At 49.5% G+C, this 25,509-nt stretch overlaps 1 protein-coding gene across 3 annotated transcripts in view; it reads left to right on the top strand.

Annotated features, from left to right (window-relative positions):
* The window catches only part of AMBRA1 (autophagy and beclin 1 regulator 1), a 117,096-nt gene extending 105,771 nt beyond the window's left edge, over nt 1-11,325 (top strand). For all 3 annotated transcript variants that reach the window (XM_039705069.1, XM_039705070.1, XM_039705071.1), the window contains 2 exons: nt 1,461-1,654; nt 9,733-11,325. In XM_039705069.1, coding sequence (XP_039561003.1) covers nt 1,461-1,654; nt 9,733-10,223 — 685 coding nt within the window. In that variant the 3' untranslated portion in view covers nt 10,224-11,325. The remainder of the gene's footprint in view (nt 1-1,460; nt 1,655-9,732) is intronic.
* The last annotated feature ends 14,184 nt before the right edge of the window (nt 11,326-25,509 follow it).

Below are 25,509 nucleotides of genomic sequence, written 5' to 3'. Positions count from 1 at the left end.
GGTATTGCCTGGTTGGATCACCTGGCCTTCTTCCAGCAAGTGACATTCAGTGCCCAAAAGTGCCAGTGATAGTAAAGTACATGTGTCATTCAGGGCCCCAATAACAGCTGTGGGAGGAACATGTGGGGCTGGATGCATCAAAAACACCATGTAAAGCAAATGATCTTCGGAAGGTAACTGAAGAACAGGGGAGTTGACAGACAGAGAAAAGGGCAAATATATGGTGCCGACCCAGTGATTGATGTTCATCTTTTTAATTGCTTGTCATGGGACAGTTGTTTCTCAGTAATAAACTCTAAAAATAAAGCTAAATCCCTTGATGTCCCCCTTGGCTGTTTCAGTCTGTCCAGTGCTGCCCATGCTATTGTTCTGAACCCAAGGGTGATGCTGCAGTCCGTTGCTTCTTGCCACAGTGACAAATATTTCTCTGTAAGCCAGCTGTTCTCAGCAAGAGGGTGATAGTTGTGTTTCTGAGTTGTGAGCTTCAGCATACCAAGGAAGTTGTGAGCTTCAGCATACCAAGGAAGTTGTGAGCTTGTTTACTGGCAAATGTCTGGGCTGTCCTACAGCCTTGATCTGCTTGTGGGTGAAAAATAAGCAGTAGAGATTCTTTACTCTGCCCTATGAGTGGATATTGCCACTACTTAAGTTTTTGACAGTATATACTCAGTCTGGTACAATGGCAGCTTGAATGCAGAAATACTGGTCCAGAATAAACTAGTTGAAAGAGAGAGCAAAAAAGTGTAGCAGGTTTCAAAGCCTTATAAAAAAAAAGTTGTAAATGAGGCAATCTTTCCTTGAATCTTTTAACCATTCCCAGCACTTAAGGGTCAGTTTGGAAAAGAGCGTGGTGGTGTTGTGAAGACTCAGCTGTAGCATTGTACACTTCAGCTGTTTGAGTCTGGGAGGCTAATGAGCCTTGGGGTGGTTCCTGTTGTTTGCTTTTGAGAACACAGGATTTCCCTTGTCTGACTGGAATGGGCAGAAATGCCTGCTGGAGTGCATTCATGTGCGACGCTGACAAACTAGGAAGTCCAGAGGAGGGAAAGGATACAGGCTACATCCATGGGAGTTAAAACTGCCCTGCTGTGCAGAAGGTTGTGTGTGTGTTTGTCCTTCTGCACTGCATGTTGTGCTGCCTCCTCAACACAGTGACTCCAAGACGGTTGGTTGTTCTGCAGGCTTAATGATGCTGCAGGGATATCTCTCTGTGCCTGTAAGACATGCTGCTCCTGTGGAAGGGTGAGTGGACTCTAAGACTCCATTGGCTTGAAACTCAAGAGACCGGTGTGTGTAAATAAGTGCAGGTCACAATTCCTTCCATCCCTATCCTCATAGTGGCAAGCAGGCACCTGGTTGGAGTGAAAGCAGAAGAGAAGAGCATCACTTTCATGTTTCAGTCTTGCTTGGGCGTGTTGCCTTCAGTGATCCTGGACTTAGTTGTTTTTCTCTCTTTTCAGAACCAGCAGAGCTACGTGGAGGACAGACAGGGACATGGGCCTGATGAATGCCATAGGCCTACAACCCCGAAATCCCCCCACGTCTGTGACGTCGCAGGGTACCCAGACCTTGGCGCCTCAGCTGCAGAATGCCGAGACTCAGACAGAGAGGGAGGTACAGGAGCAGGAATCCGCCTCTGCAGGGACTGGTGAAGGTAGGAGATCACCACATATGGTCCACATCCTGTCAGTGCATTTGGATACTCCTTTTATCTCTTCAACAAAGATTTCTCCTGCCTGATTTGCCTGTAGCCAGGCATAGAAGATCAGAGAGTGAATCTCTGACCATATGAATAGAAAAGTTGTCTTTTTCACATGCTTTGAATAAGGAAATTTCATTCTTCTTCAGATCATTGTGTCTTTGTAGAATCAACTGTACTGCCTTCATTCCTCACACATCTCCTGATCTCCTAACCATCAGTAAGGCTGCAAGTTACAGAGAGTTATCCTTTCTGCCTCTGTGTTAGAGTTCAGCTTGATCCTCCAACTTATGCAAAAGGTCTGCAGGCTTCACAAGTTCAGTATTTTCATACAAAATAAAATACTGTAAATCACTTCTCACTATGTTTAGTTTGATTGATGAGGTATGTGATGAGCGCCCAGTTCAGCTATACAAAAATGTCTGTAGTGGTTAGCAGTCCAGGAAAACTTACCAACATGTAAGGAGCTGGAAACAACTACTGTGCAATTCCTGTACAAAGTCACTAATCTGTTGAAAACATTGATTTATTCAAGTTTCTTGTCTCAATACTGTAACATTGTGCTTTCATTCAGCTCTGAAGGCTTGGCTAGGTAGGGATTGGGCAGTATATACATGGGAAAGACAAGAGAAAATCAAGGAGGCAGTTTTGAAGTTGTTGGTTCATGATAAACCTCCTTGGCTTCGGGAAGCAGCCCACAACATGCCTTTGTGTGCCTGTATGCCTGCTTGTTCTCTAAAATTCTGAAAGTTACGTTTTGGTGTGTGACTCTTCCACAGTTTCTGCTGTGTAGTATCCAGCATGTGTGATATGGCTTTGTGTTTCTCCGATCTCAGCTCTTCTGTACAAAGTTAAGTGGGAAATTCCTGCCCGCTGGGGTTTCCGTCTGCTTATCTCAGCAGAGCTGAGATTAACCTCTCTGCAAGGTTAGTACAATTGATGGTGTGTGAATGAGACTGGAACACAGACTGTCTGGACAAATGCTGAACTCATGGGAACTGGTTCTTCCACTGAATGTGGAACATAGACTGAGAACATGATACAGTGTGAGACCTTCTTGATCAAGGCCATGATGGCTGATGCTGCAGGCTTTTGGAGTCAGTTAAACTAGGAGAGTTCTCCAACACTGCTTCTCTCTCCTGCTGTTCTGCAATCATATGACAGTTTCTTTATCTTGTTCTTTCCAACTTTTCAATTTCCAGATCTAGATCATGGGTATTAACTAGACTGTTAATGAGATGGGGAAAGGGCTGTTCTTTACCAGTGCCTTGGCAGGATATCTCTACAAAGAAGAAAAACATATAACATTTGGAAGAAAAGGAGTATAAGCCATTTTCCTAGCATCATCAACTCTTGTGATGCACATCCAGTGTTCCAGCAGGCAAGACTAGGTGCTGTGGTGCTCTTCAGATGGCTAATCTGCCCGCTGTATGTGCTGTAACTCTGCCTGTTGGAAGGGAAACTGTGTTTCCTAATGGCATGATCTAGATGTCAGGGGCAAAAAGACAAAAAAAAAAAAAAAGAGAGAAGAAATGTGAGAAATGTGCTACCAGTAACTTGGGGTGTGACCCAGGGCAAATTATTAATCATCTACTAAATGGGAATTAATCTTCCCATAGTACAGCACACCAGGGGCTGTGGAGATTAATTAGTGTTTTGTATGGGGCTTTGAAGATGGAAATCACTATGTAAAGGCTTACCAGCATTATCAGCAGCAGAATGGATAAATCAAGTTTGATTCTGAGTAATGTAAAGTGGTTTAGTTATCACCCTGCCACAAGGGGCGAAAAAGCCCCAACTAATTGACCAACTGACCAACCAACTGAAAAAAAAGGTTAAAAAAAAAAATACTAATGCTACCCTGAGAGTGGGCTTTTGTCCTCTGTCCTGTCAGCCCTGCTGTTGTGGGGAATTCTGCCTCAGGGCATTTCTTGCAGATATGTGCTTACTGTACAGAAAAAAGAGTATGCAGAATTGCATCAGAAATCTAATTAAGTTCTGTGTGGGTATAAATAGTTTCCTTTTCTCATGCAAAGCTCTGCGGGGACTTTGCTGCTCTGATTATCTTTCTACCTCCTTTGGAGGAATGAGCATATGATGACTTTATTAGAAGTGAATCCCTCTAATGTCTGAATCTTTCTGTTTTGCAACAGTTAATAGCGGACTTGTGAACTCTGCTCCCACACCACACATAAAGGAAAGGTAGTTAGAGTTGAGAGAAAACTAGGAGAGGTACCAAAAAATGCTTAAAACAGTGTTTGAGCTGTCTCCTATTTTCTTTTAAGCTGACAGACATAGTGGAAATAGTGATAGAGTTGTAACTTTGAGGCACCCTTAATTAGAAACAATCTGTTGGGCGTTATACTATGTTTTCCTTGCAAATAGACAGGCATGATGGGAGTGGGATCTGTATTCAGCTGGCAGATTGAATCTCACTTAAAACCCAACAAAAATTCCTAATGAGATATAGTGGCCCAAAGTTTTAATCTTTAAAAATCGTAATTCCTGCTCCAGACTATGTCAGTCTGTGGCTCCCACTTGTTCAGGCTGTTGCATCTTTGGAATACAGTGCAAGGGGCAATAACTGCAGGGTCTACAAGTGTGCCAAAGCTGCTGCAGGCTGAGGGAGAGGGACCTCTGCAGAGCTGCAGAATACTTGTTTGATAGTGGGCCCGTCTGTCTCCTGGCTGTTGAGAGATTACCTGTCTTTCAGGTAATCCAGTTTTTAAAGACGAAAAAAAAAACCAACAACAAATAACTGAAAAGCAATTGTCATCTGATTTCCTACCATCTGCATTGTCTTGCAGGGTTAAAATTCAGGTAGCTAGCTCAGTGCTTGTTGTGCAAGTAGGCACATGCATGAGTTGCTGAAATTGTAGCCATCCGAATATTTGCTGTCACTGGATTGCTACTTTGCCTGTCTTTGGGGAAGCAACATATGCTGTCATGCCATATACAGCTTTTAACTTGTTGGGTTGAAGTGTTTATCACCAGCCAGTATAAATTTCCATTAGTTCCAACTGCTTTCAGAGGTTGCAGCAGATACATTTGAGACGGAAAAGGGCTGTAAAATGAAGGCTTGGGTTTGTGAGAGTCAGTCTGTTCAAACTGTTGGGAGTGAAAAAACAGTGCATGCAAGTAAAACTTTCCTGATATAAGCAAAGCATCCTGAGGATGCCTGAGGAGCACTTAGAAGCAATCAGTGTGCCTGCATGTGATGTAACTTATTTAATCTGAGACATTAGGAACACGTGTCAAGGGGCTGCTTGGGCAGGAATACTTTGTCCCCAGCTGAGCCTCATGAATGCTAACAAGAAGAAACATGTTGTTTTATGTTAGCTGAACACGTTCTTGCAATGCTGTTGTCAGATGTGATGTGACTTTTGTGTAGTTAGTGTGGAAATGGGAACTGGGACACCAGGGATCAGCTTCCAGATCTGCTTTTCATTGTCCAAGTAGAAACGTGGGTAGACTTCTTAGCCTTTCATCTGCCCATCCATCTGTAAAATCTGTGTCATATGTCCTATAGAACTGTAAATTTTGGTTTCTCTTTAAAATCCTCTGAAAACCACTACCTAAAAAAAAGACTTAAGTTCTAGAAGTATGTACCTATGCAAGCCTTTACAGCGTGATCTACTCCAAGTACTTGGGTCTCTTGGGATTAAATTATGTGGGCTACTTTTAAACTCTCTTTACAAAAGTAAGTTTCACTCATATGAATAGCCAAGGTGAGATATTACTAAGAAAATTCTTTCAAGTTAAAGCAGTTGTATTTTTTTTCTGAGTTCTGTGGAGTTGTTTGGATTAACTACCTAAGAAAGGAAGTGTGAACATGTTTCTGGGCTTGGTTGGAAAGAAAAGTAATTATTGTGGCATTAAGGGAGATATAATTATTCATAGTTGGTTATACTGTGATGTGCCCCTCCCTTTTCTATTCTTATGCAAGGGGTGAATTAATGTAAAAATGCTGGTATTTTTATCTTTGAGCATCTGAATTAGTGGGGCAGCTCACACCTCAGAGCTATTATTTCATGTTCTCCAAAGACTTAGATATCTCTGCAGTGCTTACTGTTCTAATTTTGAAGCTTTGTTTGCAAACATGATTCCTAACTACTGCTGGTTTTAGAAAGAGGAATGTTGAAAACAGAAGAAAATTCAAGAGCAATGTCAGTATATTGTACAGATACAGGGAAGTCTGATCTCATCTTTGCTTCTGTGGACTTTGCATTTCATCAGGAGCGTGCCATTCATGCCCAGAGATAAACAAGTTGTACTGCCTATAAGTACTTCAGAGTACACTTCCTTTAGAAGTGGAAATACCCTGCCTTATGCCCAGCTTATGCAAGATGTTTTGCCTGTGTAGTTTTCTGTGTCAAATTCTTGTCTTGCTGGAGTAGCATAGAGGACTTTTTAAAACAGATGCATTAGCTAGGGAATATTTAGTTAAATGTTTGAGACAGCTACATTGACAGAAATCCTCTGGTCTTTGGGATAATTGCTCTCAAGAGTAGTGTTTTGTTCTGTGTTTGGACTAGATGGGAGTTTGGACCTCTGGAAAGGTCACTTTGGTTACAGTAGGAAACATTTGTAGGAGCACAGCACTGCAGCAAGCTGATACGTGTGTGGTTTACAGCATTGCTGTTGTTTTGGGTAAGTGCCTGTGTGCCCACCCTGAACCTTCACCAAATGGAAGTCAGCTTATTTCACTTGCTCTGAATACTAATGTAGTCTGCATTGGCAGCCTGGTGAAAGAATGTGTGTGGGAGTCACCAGGCAGTAGAAACGGGCTGTGTGTGAATCTGTGCTGTAGCTCAGCTCAAGGCAAATGGCACAGCAAGCTTTGCTCTGAACAGCCAAAGTCATCGTTGAAACCTGAGAGAGGAAAAGAGGACAGTCCCCAAAGCAGAGGTGTTTGTTGGCTGCTTGAATGGTGAGGCTCACTTCTGGCTCTTGATGGGCTGGGAATTTCCAACATTGCGGTATCTCTGGTATCTGAAGGCTCACGCCGTGCTGGTTCCTGCTGTGCCATCAGCCCTTGCCTGTCTTCTGAGCAAGCAGATGCCTCAACTGGAAATTCAGCCATGGCATGTGGTAATTTAGGGGTAGGGAAAAGCAAGGGGTGCTGTGGTGAAGCACATGTTTGTGATGCTGAGGAGCATTGGCTGGCTGGGAGTCCTTGCTGTTTTGCTGTTCTAGTGCTTCTGTACTGGACTGGTTTATAGTAAGTGATCTGTCAGGGGCATGGTACCTGCTGTTTCAGGAGTTCTGTAGATAGGCCTCTCTGGCATGGCTCTAGACCAGGTTGCAAATCTTGGCTTTCTTAAGCTTCCTCTCCACCCTGGCCAGATGGTTGGTAATGAAGTATGACTATGGCCTGAGAAGGAAGTGATGACTGAATCCAAAGCCATGCTTCTCAAACCTTCCACTTAGTTCTGCTCATAATTAATGTTTCAATATCCCTTGGAATGCATGTTTTTCACACTGGAGTTTTCCAGTATAATAGCTGCCTCTGTCCTCAGTCTTTGTACTGATAAGCCAAGTTCCTAGTTCATGCATCAGCCACATCCTAATTAATACATCAGCCACATCCTGAATAGGATTTCTCTGGTAGAGTTGTGGGTCAGGCTCTGTCCAGGGGCTATTCTTGCTCACTTCTCTTAGGCTGTGCTGCAAATTCTCATGTGGTTACAGGTGTCTCTATGGTCCCACTGATGCTCTAATCAAGGGGCTAGGTATAGTACATATAGCATTTACTGCATTCCTAGCAGGAATCTACTTACACTACTGGTGAGATGTAAATTTGCCCTTGATGTCCATAATATTTCTGCAGGAGGGCAGTATGTTAGCAGACTTACTTGAGGATGAAATTAACTTTGTCCTGTGGTGGGGAACGCTGGCAGTGCTTGATGAAAGTACCACTGAGCCCATGAGAAAAGGGAATAAGCTGTCACTGACTGACTGCGTGGCATCTCTCAAGTGGCATGGTGCAGACTTTGCTGAGTATCTTAGCTCTTGTGCTGGATACATGATCATCCAATCATTTAGGATGGAGAACACCTCCAAGATCATCAGGTCCAACCTTTGACTGAACACCACAGTGTAACTAAACTATAGCACTAATTGCCATGTCCAGTCATTTCTTGAATAGTTCCAGGAATTGTGACTCCACCACTTCCCTAGGTAGTTAAAATGAGTAACCACTGTCTCAGTGAAAAAAAATTCTTCCTAATGAACCTCCCCTGGTGCATCTTGAGACCATTTCCTGTTATCCTGTTGCTAGTTAACTGGGAGAAGATGTTGGCTGCACCACCCTTCAGGTAGTTGTAGGGAGTGATGAGGTTTCCCCTGAGCCTGCTTTTCTCCAGGTTAAACAACCCCAGCTCCCTCAGCTGCTCTTCTTATGACGAGTGCTCCAGACCCTTCACCAGCATCATTGCCTTTCTCTGGATGTGCTCCAGTACCTCCATGATCTTTCTTGTTGTGAGTGGCCCAAAACTGGGCACGAGGTTCAAGGCATGGCCTCACTACTGCTGAGTGCAGGGAGACAATCACTGCCCTGATCCTGCTGGCCACACTGTTGCTGATGCAGGCCATTTTGCCATTGGCTTTCTTGGCCACCTGGACACACACTGGATCATGCTCAGCCACTGTTGACCAGCACCCACAGGTCCTTTTCTGCTGAGCAGCTTCCCAAACCCCCTTTCCCCAGCCTGTAGTGCCACCTGGGACTGTTGTGACTCAAGGGCACCTTGTTGAACCTCACGCAATTGGTCTTTGCTCTTGACCCATCCTGTCCAGATCCCTCCTCAGACCTTTTCTACCCTTCAGCACATCAACACTCCCAACCAACTTACTGTCAGCTGTGAACTTACTGAAGGTGCACTAGAATCCCCTCATCCAAATCATGGATAAAGATATTAAACTCCACGGCCCCAAGTGTTTTTGTTTTCCTAGTCAGTGTGGCATTTTGTTTTTTATTGTGTTTTAACTCCTCCCTACATCTAGCCTTGTTGACATTTGTGTTCATTTCCTTGGTGCCAGGAGAGCTCACGGCTTTCTCCTCAAATCAGCACTGTGATAGTTTCATAGAGGTGGGAGTGAGATTTATTTCTTTAATAAGAATCGGCAAGATCCCACTGTGGAATGTTTCTAGCAGTTTATTATTACAGATTGTTCTCCCCAAATGCTCCGGGTAGGGTTTGTAGCAAAAGGAGGATGTTGAGAAACTGAACTGGAATGAACTTCCCTGTCCTGGTGATTTAATCTCCTACATGGACAGTTCTTTGGTGAGAGTTTGTTCTCCTGAAGTAATCTTGAGCAACCAAGGTATCTGACAATGGTTTTCCCAGGGCTCACTACAGCCTGACTACAAAGGGAAGCCTCAGGGATAAGAGTAGACAAAGACTATAGATCTTGAGAAAGTTTTTTTGGTATTCCTCGAAAGGTATCAGTCAAGGGGAGCTTGACTGGTAGCTTGATCATAGCTAATGTGGAAGATCATGTTCTGTAGCTGCTGTCTGCTGTTGGCCTGCTTCTTATGTCGTCCCTAGACTGACACCAGGGACATTGCCAGTGTGTCATCTGCCTGCTTCTCAAACAGGTGAAGTAGGAAAAGCCATGGGGTTCTTTAACACCATGGTGAACTGTTTGGTTTATTGCAGTGCAAACTGAGGTTTCTGTTCCTGTCCCCATGAGGCTGGCAGGATTGTCTCTACAGCTGTGATAAAGCAGCCTGACTCTTTGACTACTACGCTTTCCCCCATCTTTATGGCTAGATAAGAGCTGCTTTTCCAAGGCTTGGACATGCAAGTCTGTGAGGGTTACCTGTGGAAGTGACCAAGATTTTCTTGACAGAATTCAGTGCCTTTGTTTAACCAAGTGGAAAGTTATGGAAATAAAATACTGGGCTCTGTCTGGAATGGAACCTATCTTCTGTCCCAGCACACGCACACTGCATGATGCAACTACTCAGCGTGCTTTGTTTTGTTGTAGTTTGCCTTGTGCACCAGAGTTGCTTCTGCTTTCTTTTGCAGGTGAAGGTCCAGAATATGGGGCCAGTGGGGAGGATGCCCTGAGCAGGATTCAAAGGCTGATGGCAGAAGGTGGCATGACTGCCGTGGTTCAGCGGGAGCAGAGCACCACCATGGCGTCCATGGGCGGCTTTGGCAACAACATCATTGTGAGCCACCGGATCCACCGCAGCTCTCAGACTGGCACGGAGCCCACTGGAGCTGAGGGCACGTCGGCACAGCAGTCCACCTCTCAGCAGCTGGGCACAGAGCTGGAGGGACGGATCCTGTCGGAGTCCGTGCAGCTGCCGGAGCGTGGCCTGAGCCCGCGGACAGCCCCTAGTGGGAGTGCAGGACAAAGCGCTGGTGACCTGGATCTGCCAGAGCAGGCCCAGTCCTCCATGGACACCGAGGGACCAATTGAGTACAGTGACCTAACTAACAATAACCATCTTCCTGACAGCACCAACTTCTATAGTAATGACAGCACCAGTGGGGAGTCGCGGAACAGGTAGAGATTGAATTGTGTGTTGGTGCTACCCTTGTACTGCTCAGCAGAGACCTGTACCTCACAGCTGGCCAGGAGCTGGAAGAGCAGGGATGGGTGGCTCTAACAGGATGCTGGTGGTTCAGAGGGCTTCTCTATCCTGGGTGATGGGGGGGAAGGGATAAGAATTACAAGGGAAGCCATGGGAAAGAAAGCATACTTAACTTCCAACATTCCCACTGCTGAGGAGTTAACAGGAATACAAACCACACTTGCTGCACATCAGCCAAATTTTGAAGCCCCATGGCATCCCCTGAGCTAAGCCCTGCAACTTGGTATGTCATCCTTTGTAAAACCTTTTTCCTTTCCTTTTTCCTGCCCTTTTATACCCACGGAGCTGATCATAGAGCGAAGAAAGGGAAGGGGGCCTGCAGCATCCTTCTGGAGACAGGCAGTACTGGGCAAACCCAGGCGTGATGCTCCAGCTCCGTTGCTGGAGTGGAGGAGTCTTCCAGGCCACAGTCCCTCTCCATAGCACAGCACTGCTCTCCCAGGGTGTGGTGTTCTGAGACCACTCCTGCCTATGCTGTGGTCTTTTCTGGGAAGAACTGGGCTTCACCAGAACATGCATGGCTCAGGATATGCTCACAGGTGGAATCTTTCCTTTTTAGAGTTAGTTTAGGACTTGGCAGGAACCGAAGCAGAGATGCCATATGGATGGGTAGAGGGACAAGGGCTACTGCTCTCTAGTCAGGATGCAGTTCACAAGGGTGTTCTAAGCTGTGCCAATATTAACCTGAATGAGCCACCCCAGTGGTTTCATGTTGCCAGGACTGAGCTGCACATCCTTGACAGGGGGCAGGAAGTCTCTTTTCAGCTCCAGGCCAGGGTGTGAGGTATGGGTCTGTGATGTAAGGTGTTGCATGTGAAATCTTGACCTTGTACATGTAGTTTCTAGTGGAGAAGTCAAGGCTCTGATACTTTGTTTTTAGTCTCAAATGTGATTTTCCTTTTCGTTTGTAACTCTCCATCCCTAGCAGGCTTATGGAGGAAGTACGGGGAGAGTGTGAGTGCTGACGAGGGAAACACCAAAGATCAATGTCATTAAAATATGACAAACCCTTGCTTGACCTCCTGTCTTCATTTGTGTGATGGTTGTCTCTGTCTTTGGCCTTGGGGATAGATACATCCATCTCAGAAGCTCTAGGCAGCATGCAAATGTCAGATGATGACCACCCCCTTTCCCAGAGGAAAGCAGACTCAGCCTGTGAGTTGAAAGTCCAAAACTGGGAAACAAGGAGGTGCATTTGGGAGTCTCGCTTGCCAATCGCATTTTAACCAGTCTGGAGATGAGCAGGCACCTCTGCATTTCCCATCATTCAAGTACTGCAGTAAGGAGACAGAAGAGCCTTTCACCTACCCTGCATAAAAAGGTGTGTAGAGGTGCAGCTCTGAACATCTTGGGCAAGCAGAGAGTGGTGTGTCTTGCTGACCCTTTGATGCAGAAGAGGGTTGCAGTACCTGGCTGTTCTGGACAGAGGAATGCACACTCCTCTCTTACCACTGTGGTGTGAGGGATGTTTCCAGTGCTGTCTGAGCACCTGCCAGCAGCTGCTGTGCTCCTGCCCAGCTCCTCTAGATTCTCTGCTGCTAAGACATTACAATAAATAAGTCTGTCATTAGGCAGCACTCAAGCTCCCAGTCAGAAGAGTCTGTTAGAGAACATTAAGCAAATCTTCCCTTAAATCACAGCCTGGAGATGAACCTTAAATCAAATCAGCTGCTGCCAGGCCTCATTGCTGAGTGTTAATGAGGCTCTAAAACCTGCCCCAAGCCAACCACATCCCTGATCTGACAGGAGAGCAGCCTGAAAAATGTGATTCCCTTGTGTGGCAAGGAACGTTTCATGCATCCCTGTTTTGCCTTACTGTGGAGGGGCCTGAGGATGTGCTGGCAGTTGGGAGCCAGAAGAGCTATGTCTCAGATGGACAGACAAGGCAGTGCAGGTCTAGACAGAGCTGTTTATTGCTCTGCTTGAAAACAAACTGAAACAGAACCTGGAAAAAAAATGCTTCAGCTCAGCCTGACATCACTTCTTCCCTCTCCCTGCATGATTCCTGGAAGAATCTTGAGGCCATTCTTGGTAGATGTGTTGCAGAGCATTTATAGATATCCATTTTCAGAATGAGCCAAGCTATACAGAAAAATTTCCATCTCAGTTGAAGTGTCTTCTGGGCTGCCTCACTGTGGTGCTGGCAGACTCTCAAAGCCTGGTGTGCCCTGTTGCTGGGCGCTCTGGCCAGGCTGCTGTGCAGAGCCTGAAGGCTGCTCTGCTGATGCCTTCCCCTTGGTCCAGGGGAGACCCACTGGAAACTCTGGCAGAGCAGGGGTGAGCTCCAGTGGGAGCCAGAGCAATCCACAGCCACTGTCTGCCATTGACATATGGGACATCTCTGAAGCTCTAAAGCACTTTTCCATTCAAGACTTGAAGGGGATGCTCCTCCTGATGAGGTAAGAGTGGAGGCCTGGTCAGAGCAGGCCGCTCTGGGCAAAAGGCTGCTCTCAGTTGAGCCTGACTGCAGCCTGTGTTCCTGCAGGCTTCAGGCTGTGGACAGGCTTAATCTTCTGCTGCTGCCTTGGACATGCCTTTTTAGATGACCTTCTGTTGCTACACAACTGAGCAGGTGCCCTCAGTGGTGATGGGCTTATGTGTACAGAGAGCAATGTTTTTCTTTTGAGTTTCAGACCTAGGAAAGCTCAGATTATCCCTGCCTGAGACCTGATGGAGCTACGTGGGTGAATGGGTGAGAAGAGGAGGGGACTGGAGGGAAAATTGGGTCCACTTAGGCAATGGGCTCACCCACACCCAGCCCAACTTATTTATTTTGCCTCCCATGCTTCTTGTGAGACAGAAGTCTTTATCTGCTTTGGACTACCTTGCTCCAGCCCAGCAGTTTTCCTCAGTTGTTTCAGGCAGGGCTGATCCAAGTGTATCCTCAAGCAACACCCCTGAATCTGTGGTGACCTGAGGCCTGGAGCCCTGCATAGAACAGCAGGCCATGGGATTGCTCAGTGCAGTGTGACAATGCAGCACTGAGGCAAATGCAATGCCAGGAGCAGCATGGAAATTCAACAAGAGCTGCTTCAGGAAACCAAACCAGAGCTATGCATGCTTGCTGGCCCAATTTAGGAGGCAAAGTGAGAGCTTTGCTGCGTAGGAGCAGGAAATAATCTTAAAAAGTGAAAGCTTTTCTCAGCCATAGACTGTCAGGAGCCTTTAAATGTGCTAACAAAATCCTGGGGAAAGGAAAAATACAGTGCAGGGAATTTTATTTAGCTTTCAAAAGGCTCTTTTGATAAAGTCCCTCACAAGAGGCTATTAAAGAAACTTAGTCACCTCAAGGGTGAGGGGTAGAGTCCTCCTGGAGGTAGAAGCTGTGGGAATTGGAGTCAAAAGTAAGAGCCATTTCTTGGCATGCAATGAGGTTAATGGTGGGCTGGTCAGGTTCAGTAGGAGCCAGTGTTCTCTAAAAGCCCTAATGAGCTGAAAGAGGAGGGGAACAGCTGATGATACAAGATTATTTAGGTTAGCTAGGAAGGGAGAATGTGCCAGAAACCTGGGGCAGTGGGAGGAGGTGTAGTGGTTGGAGCTTCCGTGCTGGAAGGGGACTTTTTGTATGAATCCTTCACAGATGGAAACCTGCATGGGTGCTGCTGCAACCAGTGAATGCTCCAGCATTCCTGGGCCTGGACCACACCAGAGGGTGAGCACTGCCTGGAGGGAGACCTGGGATCTCAGAGAAGGTTGCTGAAGCACTGGCAGGTGGTGCAGTGAAGTGGTGATGCCTGCTTGTTCCTGTGAGTCCTGGGTTTTCTGCCCTCACTCCTTGGCTTATCTGTTGCTTCATCTCCAAGTGCTTCTGTTTGACCCCCCCAGAAGTGCCACCCCACACGTGGCTGCTGTGGGGTGACCTTGTAGCTGGGTGGTGCTGTATGTGACCACGAGGAGATGTGCTGGGCAGGAAGGAGAGGCAGGGACTTGGTCACAGATGGGTGTGTGGGGAGTCTGTCCCATTACTACTGATGCTGAAGCCAAGCCCCATAACTGGTACCTCCAGATGCTGCTCAGGCTGCTGGCTAGGGAGTAGTGGCCCTCTCTGCTCAATCCTAATCTGTCAGAGAAGTTATTTTTCAACAGGAAAAGGCAAATTAATTAAAGTGTGCAGCATGAGAGCCATCCACCACTAACTGGGATCTCGGTGTGCAGTGCATAAATGTCATGCCATTACCACTTCTGTGTGGAGGGGGTCCTCAGCACACGAGGGAGCTGGAAGGCAGAGCAGTCTGTCCAGCTGCCTCTCTGCCAGCCAATTAATGCCATGTCTTTCTCCCCTCACCCCCAGGAGCAGGGCCTCCCCCTCCTGCCCGGCTCCTGCTGCGGGAGCAGGCGGGCAGCCCACACAGCTCCGTGCACGAGGATTTGTTTTGCCCACAGCGTGTCGAGCAGAAGTGCCTCTCATCTGCTCCCAGTGAGCTCCCTCGGCTCCTCTTTGTTTTGCCTTTCGAGCAGTTGCTGATGGCATGTGGCACGGGTAGGAGCTGGCAGGGATCAAGCTGTCTCCCCCAGGATGCTGGCCTGGGGCATCAGCTCTTTCTGCCAGGAGCCAGCATCCCAGAGAGGACACTGTGGGGCTTCCCCTTTGCCTCTCATCTGAAAATCAATATGCTGCTGCTTGCTCTCCAAGCATCCACCTTCTGTGCCAGGATCTTGCCTACCAATGCAGGCCTGGCTCCTCCAGCTCGGTGGTGCCACAGGGGAGGGACTGGGGGTCCCAAGCAAGCAGCTGAAATAACTCAGGAGGACAGGCAAAATGTGAGCAGTGGGAGATGTGAGCGCAGCAGGGAGCAAATGCCACCACTGGAAAAGGCAGCCAGACACAGAAGTCTCCAGGAGGACCTGTTGCTGAAACTGGACCCGTGTGTATAGGGAGAGGTGCAGCTGGTCTGTGTCACCCCACTGAGCCTTGACTTCAGCTGTGCCAGCCACTGAGCTTCAGGCAGGCACATGGATTTTGGCAGCTGCTGAGGTTTGTCTTCCTGTGCTTGCATCCTGCCCTGCTTCAGCTTGGCTGGTGGAGTTGGACATTGGAGTCCCTGCTCTTTCCAAGCTCAGGAAACACCCGAAGCTCCCTGGCCTTTCACCCTTACCCTCTGAGCTCCTAGCTCTTCAGCTAGGAGCTCTTCAGCTTCACAGAGACTGGGGTAAACAGCAGACATGAGATGTGGTAATTTAGGCTTTGTTCTTTCTATTTCTTAGGCTCATCTTCGTGGCCTTTTCCTGGAGTTTAATGCTGTACCCCTGATACCATCACCGCTATTAAAGCCTGTCCCTCAATCCCCAGTTCAATAATACTGTAATAGCCAGATAGGATCAGGAGCTGGCTCTAATGGCAGATGGACTCCAGTCCCTTCTCCAGCACAGCGTGGGGCACTGCCACCCCACTGCAGGGAAACTTTAATTTGCAGATTATCTGTTTTCACTGCAGACGTTGGGGATGGGGGATGAGTAAGTGTGGTTGCTGGCAGCTGACCAGGCGTGCTGAGAGCCCTTTGCTGGCTGGTACCCAAGCCCAGCTTCTTTCCTTCCCCTGGGTTCTTGTCACACTCCCCCAGGGTGTTGTGGTTGTGGCTCTGCCCTTTCCCTGGGGGTCATTACCTCTGCATTTGCTCATCCAGCCAAACAGGGCCATATCCCACCCAGGAGTCCTCGCTTGGGCAGGGGCCATAAAATCCTTCCCCCTCCAGCCTCTGGCAAAATTAGAAAAGGCTCCGAGGGGCTAATGAAGACTGACTGGCTCCTGCTGGGGAGGTTGATACTAAAACATTTAAGTGCTACAGCAGTACAGAGGGTTGTACTTCTCTGCCTGCCCACTGCAAAAGTTCCCATGGAAGCCGTGCCAGCAGCCCTCTGTTAATCACCTACATCAAAGGAAATGCTAATTAAAACAATTATTTAGGGAGGGACTGAGGCTGGTCCTGCTGCATTGCTGGGGGGGGGACAAACACAGCCATTGAACAGCAGCTTTAGGGCTCTGATACCTAGTGTGACTGGCAAGGACAAGTGATAACTTAGAAGGACAAGGTTTCTTCAGGCATAGGGAGCACCTGGGCCGCAGGTCCCAGTCAAGGAGGACAAGAGCTGAGCATGCAAAAGCAGCAGTAACCGAGCGCAAGATGCTGCCCTGCACCCAGCCTTTCCCACCCACAACGTGGGAGTGAAGATCTTGCTCCACGAGCTCTTTATTTCGGTGTCACGCAAGCTGCGCTGGCTCTTGGCGGGGGCTGGGGCTGCTCCCGCAGAGCTGCAGCCCCAGGCTGAGTGCTCGGCACTCAGGGTGCAGTGACCCAGGAGGAGCCCTGGACATGGGCTGGCTCCAGAGGCGCTGAGGGTGGCTAAGCCCAGCATTGCTTTTTTGATGAGATCTCAGATTTGGTTGACAAAGGTAGCTGTGTTGGCATAATATGCTTAGGCTCCTGTAAGGTATTTGACATAATTCCTCCTGACAGCCTGATCGGAAATTAGCCCTATGCAGTGCTCTGTGGGTTTAATGCAGCTGGTGCAAGGCCGTGTGTTTGGGGAGGCAGAATGTGGGTCACAGCAGAGACAGGACTGCACCAGCAGCCAGGCAAAGGTCAGGGCACCGCACACCACTGGGGCCTGTCCTGCACAGGGACTGGGCTCATTCCCTGCAAGTTACTTTGGAAATCAAACTTGAGAAATTGCTCAGCTAAAACTCCACCAGGATTCCAGGTGCCACAAAAGAGCCAGCTCAGGGACACCAGCAGTCAGAAAACTGCCAGTGAGCAGAATTCCCATCCAGGTCCCACGTGCTGCTCCCTTTCTCGGTGCTGTCTGTTCTGCAGGGCTCAGCAGGACGAGGACACCACCTTTCTCCTGGTTTCTTCAGGCTCCTGGCCCCTGTTTCCTTCCCTGCCCTTTGGCTCTTACCCCTGCCTAAGTGATTTTCTCTAGCAACCATTTCCTGCATTTTGTTTTCCTCCCCCTCTGGAACATTATTTATCTTATGCTCGCTAGTGAGCACGGGCTTTCCTTCCTAGGAGCACTGCTTCCCACAAAGGTAATGGGACTAATGGGAGTGGGGTGTCCTTGATGCTTGCCAGGATTTAGATCCATCCCCCGTGGGGTCACTCACTGGTCACTTGAAGCTCTGCCTTTGGGCAGACCCACCCTACGTGGAACTCCTCAATGCTGCCAGCCCCAGCCCCACTGGCTGCACAAATGTTAGCTTAAGGAGCAGCAAACAGCCCTGAAACTGCTGGGGTTCCTCCCACCTCGAGCAGCCCTTGCTCTGTCTTCATCAAGGCTGTTTAAGGCTGTCCAGATGGCCTAATGTACCTCATCAAAGTACAATTTGTATCACAGTGCACAGCTATTTGAAGCCTGCCAGCTTGGGGCTGGCAGTAACGCTTTGGCCAGCGACACATCTGCCTCAATTCATTGGGGAGGTGATGGATGCATGGAGGGACTGTGACCTGTGGCCCAGTGTGGGAAGGCTGGCCCAGCTGAGGGACCAGGGGGGGTTTTGCATGGCAGCTGTGGGCTGGTTCTGGTTGGCAGCTACTGCTGTAGGGATGGTTGGAGATGCAACAGGTCCCATCCTTTGGGACACAACTGGAAAAGCCCTTTGAGCCTGGCAGGAGCATGGGGTTTATCTCTCCAACTGCCCTGACCCTGCTTACAGCCCCACTGGTTTAGTGCGAACTCTTTGCAGCCCCAAAAGATTGTTCCTTCCTGCTGGCATCTTCAGCTATTTGAAGGAAATTTATTAAGCACTGCTTTGCTTTGCTTTGCTTGCACTCTCTGGACAGGCTGTGTGCTGCAAGGTTCTCATGCAGCCTTCCTCACGAGGCTGATGAGATCCTGCTCCACAGCTAATGTGAGAGAAATCTTGACTTCTATGCCGGGGATGCTGCAAGGTTTCCAGGCCAGGTCTCAGGCCCTGAATGGGTGGGAAAAGTAAATTTTCATAAAATAGTTTTACCTTTCAAACAAATAAGACTACAGCTGCTTACTTTCCTCTTTTGAAATACTATCACTACAACAATGCTTCTTTAAATTTCAGTCATACAACCTATTTAGGGTCAGACACTCAAATGAGTATGAATTAATTCAGCTCATCAGAGTGTGATATTCCTGAGAAGAACATTCACCCTCAAAATATGTTGCTCTCACTCAGCTCTGAAAACTAATATAGATCTTCCCCACTTTACAGTAGCAAGAGGGGATCCTATTTTTTATATCATGCTGTGGAAATGCCTGCCATCCCACTTCTCAGCAGTATTGGGGGATGCTGGCACACCACAAGAGCTGGGGGAGAGCAGTGCTGGTGTGAGCAACTGCCTTGGTGGGTGCATGGAGGGAGTCTGGAGGAGCTGGATAAGGGTGGCTCAACCAAGGAGCTGCATGGACCAGCATCTGGGAAAGGTGCAGCCAGACTGTGGGGACAGGAGTGCTGTGAAATGGGGTCTGAAGGTCCCCCTGCTCCTGTGGTGACCTCAGCCAGTTCCCCCCTAAGGGACAGTGGCTGGTAGCATTGCATCTCCAGCGAGGAATTGGAAGCACTTGCTCTCTGGAGGTGTTGACAGCTCCTCTCCTCACATTCCAGGTTTCAAGGGAATGTACCCAATCCCCTCTTGGAAGTGGCTCTGGTCCCTGACTGCATCTGACTGGGCTCTGACTTTCCCTGGCTGCCTGGACTCATCCCTATCTGCAGCTCCATCCTCCAGCCCAATCACCCAGGGGCTGGAAATTACCTCCCATCACAGGCTCATTTTCATTAATGAAAACTGCAGGCTGGGCTGGGGTTTTATCTGTTTTGCTGATGTGATTACCTGCCTCCCACCTGTGGCTCCCTCAGGCCCAGCCCAGTGGAGAGGGGGATGTCTCGTGGGTGAAAAGGCTCTCAGGGGCATCTTTGCTCTTTGTCATGCCCAAAATATCCCAAAGCTCCAAATCCCTGCCCCAGACAGCTCTTCAGCCCAGACTACTCTAGCTGCTGGGAGGGAAAGCTGCAGACCCTGCTGCAGCTGCTGAGGAGTTGCAGTGCTGCATTGGAGCATCCCCCTGCCTCAGGTGAGCATCTCAGAGCCAGGTCCCCAGGAAGAAGCACTTTGCTGCCTGCCTGGCCCGGCTTGCCAGCCGAATCCCTGGCTGGGGGCTGGCACAGGACCTGTGCCAAGGTGGAGCACAGCAGGCCTGGCCGTGGGGAAGACAGGAAGGCTCTGTGTGTGCATGAGTGTGTACACCTGTGTGTGTGCAAGGGAGCACCCACAGAGCAGAGAAGGGCTGCAGCATGGAAGGATGGAGGGATAGAGCTGGGCTAGCAGCCTCCTGCCTTCTTCCTCTTGTGCTCTCTGCCCTGAGAAACCTTGTTTAAATTAATGATTAAATTACTGTGAATTAAGGGGAGGGATCACTGCCAAAACAGAGGCTGCTCGTTTCCAACTTGCCCACATCCTCCAGGTTTTTCTGTGTGCCCCCTCCCCTTTTCCTGGGAGTTAATTGAGGCTCTTCCTCTCACTGAGATTGTTGGAGGGATGGTGACCTGTCTGGCTGGAGACTGGCTCCCTTGTCCCTCAGTGTGAGCTTGCTCTCTTTGACTTTAGAGTCCTGTTGAGGGGGCTTGTGCCTCCAGCTTCCCCAGGGTCCCCAGCTCTGGGGTGGGTGGCCCTGGGGCTGTGCCTTGCAGGCAGCCCAGGCCCCAGCACTGCCCTGCTCTGCAGCCGCCTCCTGCTCCCTCCCAATTCCCTGGCAGACACAGTAGTGAGATTATCGTAATGATGTCCGACAAGGCAGTATCAGGAATTACGCTGATAAATCTGAACAGACAGCTTACAAAAAACCCAACAAAAACAAAACAACCACAACTGAACCCAGGCTTGTAATTTAATACAGTGTTATTAGCCTGGCCATCAGAGAACAGAGCTCTTGCATCCTGCAGCCTCGAGCCTCCTCTGTCCCTGGCTCTGCCTTGAGATACGGCCTCTTGCCATAACAAAATACTTTTATCCATGTTTTTGGCTTGCTTTGGGGTGGTGAAGCCTCCTTGGTGAGCGCTGGGGCTGGGTGTGGGGGTACAGACCTGTGGGGTGAATGCAAAACCCCAGTGGCAGCAGGCTGCCTTCATCCCTGCAGTGCATGGCAGTTCTGTACCCGTGGCCAGCCCACCGTGGGCTCTTCTGCCCAGGGTAAACTTCAGTGGGCAGAGGCTGGGGAAAAGGCTGAGAGGAGGGACAGTGTCCTGTGGGGGAGCTGTCAGTGCTGGGGGCTGCCCAACAACACACTCGATGCCCACTGGATGAGGACAAGTGACCCATGGCCTTGTGCCTTCCCCCCACGGCAGGGCCAGGTCCTGTCAGGCACAGGGAGATGCAGGGTGGGGACAGCATCGTTCTTGGGAAAGCAAGGATCTGCTTCCTTCTGGCTGCACTAAACGCTTTCTTTACCCAGGAACTGCTGACTCTTTTTCACCTGCTGTGGATTTTGCACGCTTGCTGTGTTCCTCTTGGTTTCCTTCCCTGTGAAGGACACAGTAGGTAGCATTAACTTCAGTGGGGCCTCTGTGTGAGGTAAATGTGCCCGTGGGGAGCACAGATTCTGTCCATGTGAGGATCAGAGCTGAGCTGCCTGAGGTGAGATGCACACACATAGAGCTCTTTGTCCCCCAGCAGTGCCACTGATTACCTCAAACCGAGGGAAATGCTCTTTTTTAGAAGATACATTTAAAACAGGGAGTGCATTTATTAGGCTGCATGTGTTTTAGAAGGCAGCTCTGCCAAGCTGCTCGGTGAAGCAAGCCTGATGGCAGGGCAATTGCACCGCAGGGCTGCTGGCTCTGTGCCCCTGCCCTGGAGAGTCCTGGGGGGCTGCAGGGAAGCCCCAGAGAGGTTTGGGCTTGCCTCAGTGCCCCAGTGCAGGGAGGATGGCAAGGCCAGCGGGAGGCTGGGCTGAGTGCCTCAGTGCCCATGTGGGACTGGGGCTTGTCTCCTCATTTGGGATGAGTTTCTCCTCCAGGATGGCTGCATGTGCTGAAGGTGGTCTCAGCTCTGTGGAGGTTTGCCAGGGTGAGAGGCTCCAACCGCTGTAGTCCAGGGACCAGAGTTTCCTGTGGCCATCCTCTCCTGCACCTCTGCAACAGCTGCTGGCATGTCCTGCAGAACCCAGCAGAAAAGTTTGCATGGATCACCTGAGCTGGAAGCTGCCAGGAGGGCGGCTGGCCCCAAAAGCCTTCGGTGCCAGGGGGGCTCTGGCACTGCCACGGGGCTGGTGGGGCTCTGTGCCATGCTGGGGAGGAGCCTGGGCTCACACTGCCAGCGAGGCAACTGCTGTGTGGGTAAACATGGTGGGTTAGTGAATTCATGAATTAACAAAGTAGTGAACTGGAAAATTAACTGATTACACCAATCTGTTAAAGGGCTTGAGCCCTTGGTTGCTTTTTCTCTGATGGCTGGGCAGCAAGCTGTGTGGGACAGGGCCCTGGGGAGCCCGCGGTGACCACAGGCAGGCACAGAGTTCCCTCACTGCCTGGCTCCATGGGCCAGACCCAGCCCCTGGGCTCAGCAGCCACAGGGAAGATGTGCTCTCTTCTGTGTCATGTGGGAAATGGCAGGAGAACAGCACAAGCTTACATTCCTCTTGTTATTTTCCTAATTTTTTTCTTTTATTTTTTCTGATTTTTTTAATAATAGATATAAAAGAAGTAATTCAGAAGCACTTTCTCCCTTCCATTACCCAGAAAACAAGTAAGAGTTGCAAGAGTGGGGACTACAACAAAACAATTGCATTGAAGTATTTGAAGTCATGCCTATATGGCGAATGTTACAAAACTGAGTGCAAGCTTAAAAGAGCAGCAGCAATTTTTTAAAACACAAAAAGCAGATGATTATTGACTGAAGAGATTGCAGCACAGCAGGCTGGGTGCAGGCTGCTGTGTTCAACTCTCTCAGAGGTGCTGCATCAGGCTCAGGCTGCAGCTGCCCTCCTGCCTTTAGCTGAGCTCAAGCGCCTGGCAGTGCCCAACAGGCAGCTTTCCAAGGGTAGCCTCAGGTGACAGATGTGTGTGTCACCTGCCATATCCCCTCGCTTGATTTAAGGCACTGATATTTGTGGCCAGGCTGAGAGCACAGCTGTCTGGTGCTTCCCTGGCATTTCAGGCCTGCTCACGGGCCTGTGGACTGGTGTGAATTGCATGGCTGCGGATGAGCCAGGCGTGGCAGGATGGCTTTCTGCACCAGTCACTGCTCTTCCATGCCCACCTGCTTCCCTGCATGGGCCAGAGTGTCTGTACCTTGCTTTCCTGGCTGTGCCCTGCCACGGACCCCAGGGCGAGTGGGGGTCTCAGGTGCCACAGGGGCTACACCTGCTCCATGGCTGAACAGAGTCACTCCCTCCCTGGGGCTGTGGCTCTGGCATCCTTCACTGGTGCTAAAAACGACATTTTCCGAATAATGAAAGAATCTTTCATTACCTTGTCTCTGCAAGCAACCGGGGAGGCTGGGAAACAGCTGAGCACCAAGTGATGTGCTTCATGCAGCTTCTGTATTGGTGTTTCCCCCTCTGTCTCCAGTTAAGGCAGGCCATGAGGCATGGGAGGATGTGGCTCTGGATGACTGCTGGGGGCCTGGCTGAGGCAGCAGTGCATGGCTGGGTGCCTTCGGTCACCTTCTCTCTCAGGAAGGCTGCAGCAAACCTGCTTCTCCTTGGCCCTGCAAGTGCTCCCGCCCTGCTCCCTGCAGTGTGACTCCGTCCCAGCATGGTCTGAGATCTGGCTCACCTTGCACCCGTGAGTACTCCCACAAGGAATCGTGGCTGGGGCTGTTTGTTCCTGACGTGCCCTGGGGACAGCTGGAATGAGGGAAAGAGCTGTTCTTCTGGGGATTGTACTGATGGAAGAGGGCTTGTGTACAGATGATCCTGTCCCTCCTCAGTGGAGAGAACAGGTGTGGGAGGCTCCAGGCAAATGTGGCCTGAAAGCAATATTTATTTCAGACCTTTTAAACAGTTCTCAGCCCATTTACAAATGTGCCATCCCATGCCCTTAGGCAATTTATTAGGATAGAGGCAAGTAACCATGAGGTGCTGTCCCTTCTTCCATCCCCCACAGGGATGGCACTGATCCAGGGGAAAGATCCACATCCCTTATGGCTGTGTTTCACCCAGCAGCACACACAGGGCAAAAGCCCACCCACAGGTGGCATCACCGTGTTGCCTGCAGCCCTGGGCATGGGCAGGGAGTCTGAGTTACTGCCCTGGCATTTAGAGAGCTCTGTCCTGCCAGGCAGTGCCAGATCCACTCCAGTGAGTGAAGGGTGTCTCCTTGCTTGGCCAAGAGCAGGTAGAGCAGCTGCCTCTGCTCCTTTTGGGGCACTTCACTCCTCTCACCAACTGCTGAGCGGAGCCTTCACACCCGTCTCCTGTGGCAGTGATGGTCCAGAGACCTGAGCTTTTCTCACTGTTGCCAGCTGCTTTTTCTCTCTCTGGCTCTCCCCTTCTGAGCTGGGTTTATTTTGGTTTTGAGCTGATAGATGGATTAGCATTTATCACCAGGCTGACTACCAGAGGGCTATTAAAAGTGATTTGCAATGTAAATACTTTCGTCATCAAGCACATTTTCTTTAGACTAAGGTTGACTTTTATGAATATTAAAGCCTTGTAGATGGGTTCAGCAAGTTTGTAGGAGTATGTCAGAGGGAGGGGGACTGGCTGCCTGCACTGTGCTGGGGAAGCAGTGTGGATCCCCCGGAGGGCAAAGGGATCTGTGGCAGAGGGAGGAAGTGGAGCATGAAAGGGTGTGTGAGGCAGAAAGAAAGCCTGAGTGCCTTGAAGAAGGACAGAAAGAAAGGAGAGTGAGCATGCGAGCGAGCGTATGCAGGAGTGCACTCTCTGTGAGCAGGATGGGAGGCAAGGCTTGGGCTGCACTCATTGCTGGAGGCTGTCAGAGACTGTCAGGCTAGGGGAGGACTTGTGGAAGGAAGGGGAGACCTGGCCAGAGCAGATTTGTCCCTGGCAGAGCTCAGTGCCAGAGGCACTGTGTGTCTGAACTGGTACATGCCCCATGTACTGCAGGGATGGGTGAAAACTGCTCCTTTACTTGAGGATGCCCTGCCACGAGTGTAGGGTTGCAGGACCAGCAGTGAACTCCCCAAGTCCCCCAGCAGACACAGCCTGGCATTAGTCTGTGTGCCAGGAGCCAGTGCTGCCTGCTGCTGTGGCTGCTGCAGGTTTGAGCATAGTTACTGGGAATATGTCAGGGATAATGGGTGGATGTTCCCAGGCTTGTGGGGGAAGCCAGAGTAAATGACCCATAACAGCTTTTCCTGTTCTTTGGAAATATTCATCTCCTGAGCTCCTGCTCCATGGTGTAAGCACTCTGCCTCAGGATAGCTGCGGATGGGAGCTGTCACAAGCCAAGGTGGAGCATCAAGGTGGTCACTTGCCATTGGTTTCTGCATATCCCCCACTCCAGAGGCAGGGGTGAGAGGAGTGGCTTTGTCTCTTCCAAGGTGTTTATGGTGTTTTGGTGCAAGGGCAATTTTTGAGATGGAGGAGCATGATGGATCATTGCCAGCTGATAATGGAAGACTAGCTAATGCTGATTAGGGAGCAGGCACAGCACAGCATGGCTGAAAAGAAAAAATAAGGCAAAGAAGCCATTCCAAAAATAGAGGCTGGAAGTAGAGTGATGCAAAAAAGCAGGAGTTGTGCAGTTAATGAAAAATAGACAGCTCCAGGAGCATCCCAGATCCCTACAAGGTGACAGATGCTGGGTTTCCTGGCTGGTTACTCCCCCAGACCAAGCTGGGTCAGTCCAGCAGGATAGCAGGAGTCTTGAACTGTCATAGGTCTTAATTCCAAAAGAGAGTAAGGTAGGCCCTTAATTTGCTTGGGCCATTGAATATGAAGTCAGGTCAGGCCTTGGCTCCTTCCATGAGAAAACCTCAAGTCCCTCCTGTCCCACCTCACAGCCTGTCACAATGCACGTGGCCAGGGGAAGGGTTGGAGCTGAGGTCTGGTTCTGGAGTGCATTAACTGTTGTTCATGACCAGTGCTGACACAGCCCAGGAGGGAATGTGATGTCACTTTGGTGGCAACAAGAGAGGCTGGTGAAATTTGCTGTCAGACCACGAGAAGGGAATGTGTGAATATGTCAAGCCAAAAGAAGCAAGTGCTGCCTTTAATTGGAATATGTATAGTGAGTCCAGGCTTTCAGAAATTCTACTTCTGACTAATGAGT

Source organism: Passer montanus, unplaced genomic scaffold (assembly GCF_014805655.1).
Source record: "Passer montanus isolate IOZ18808 unplaced genomic scaffold, ASM1480565v1 scaffold18, whole genome shotgun sequence".
Lineage (NCBI taxonomy): Eukaryota > Metazoa > Chordata > Aves > Passeriformes > Passeridae > Passer > Passer montanus.
This window is presented reverse-complemented; position numbering and strand designations above follow the sequence as displayed.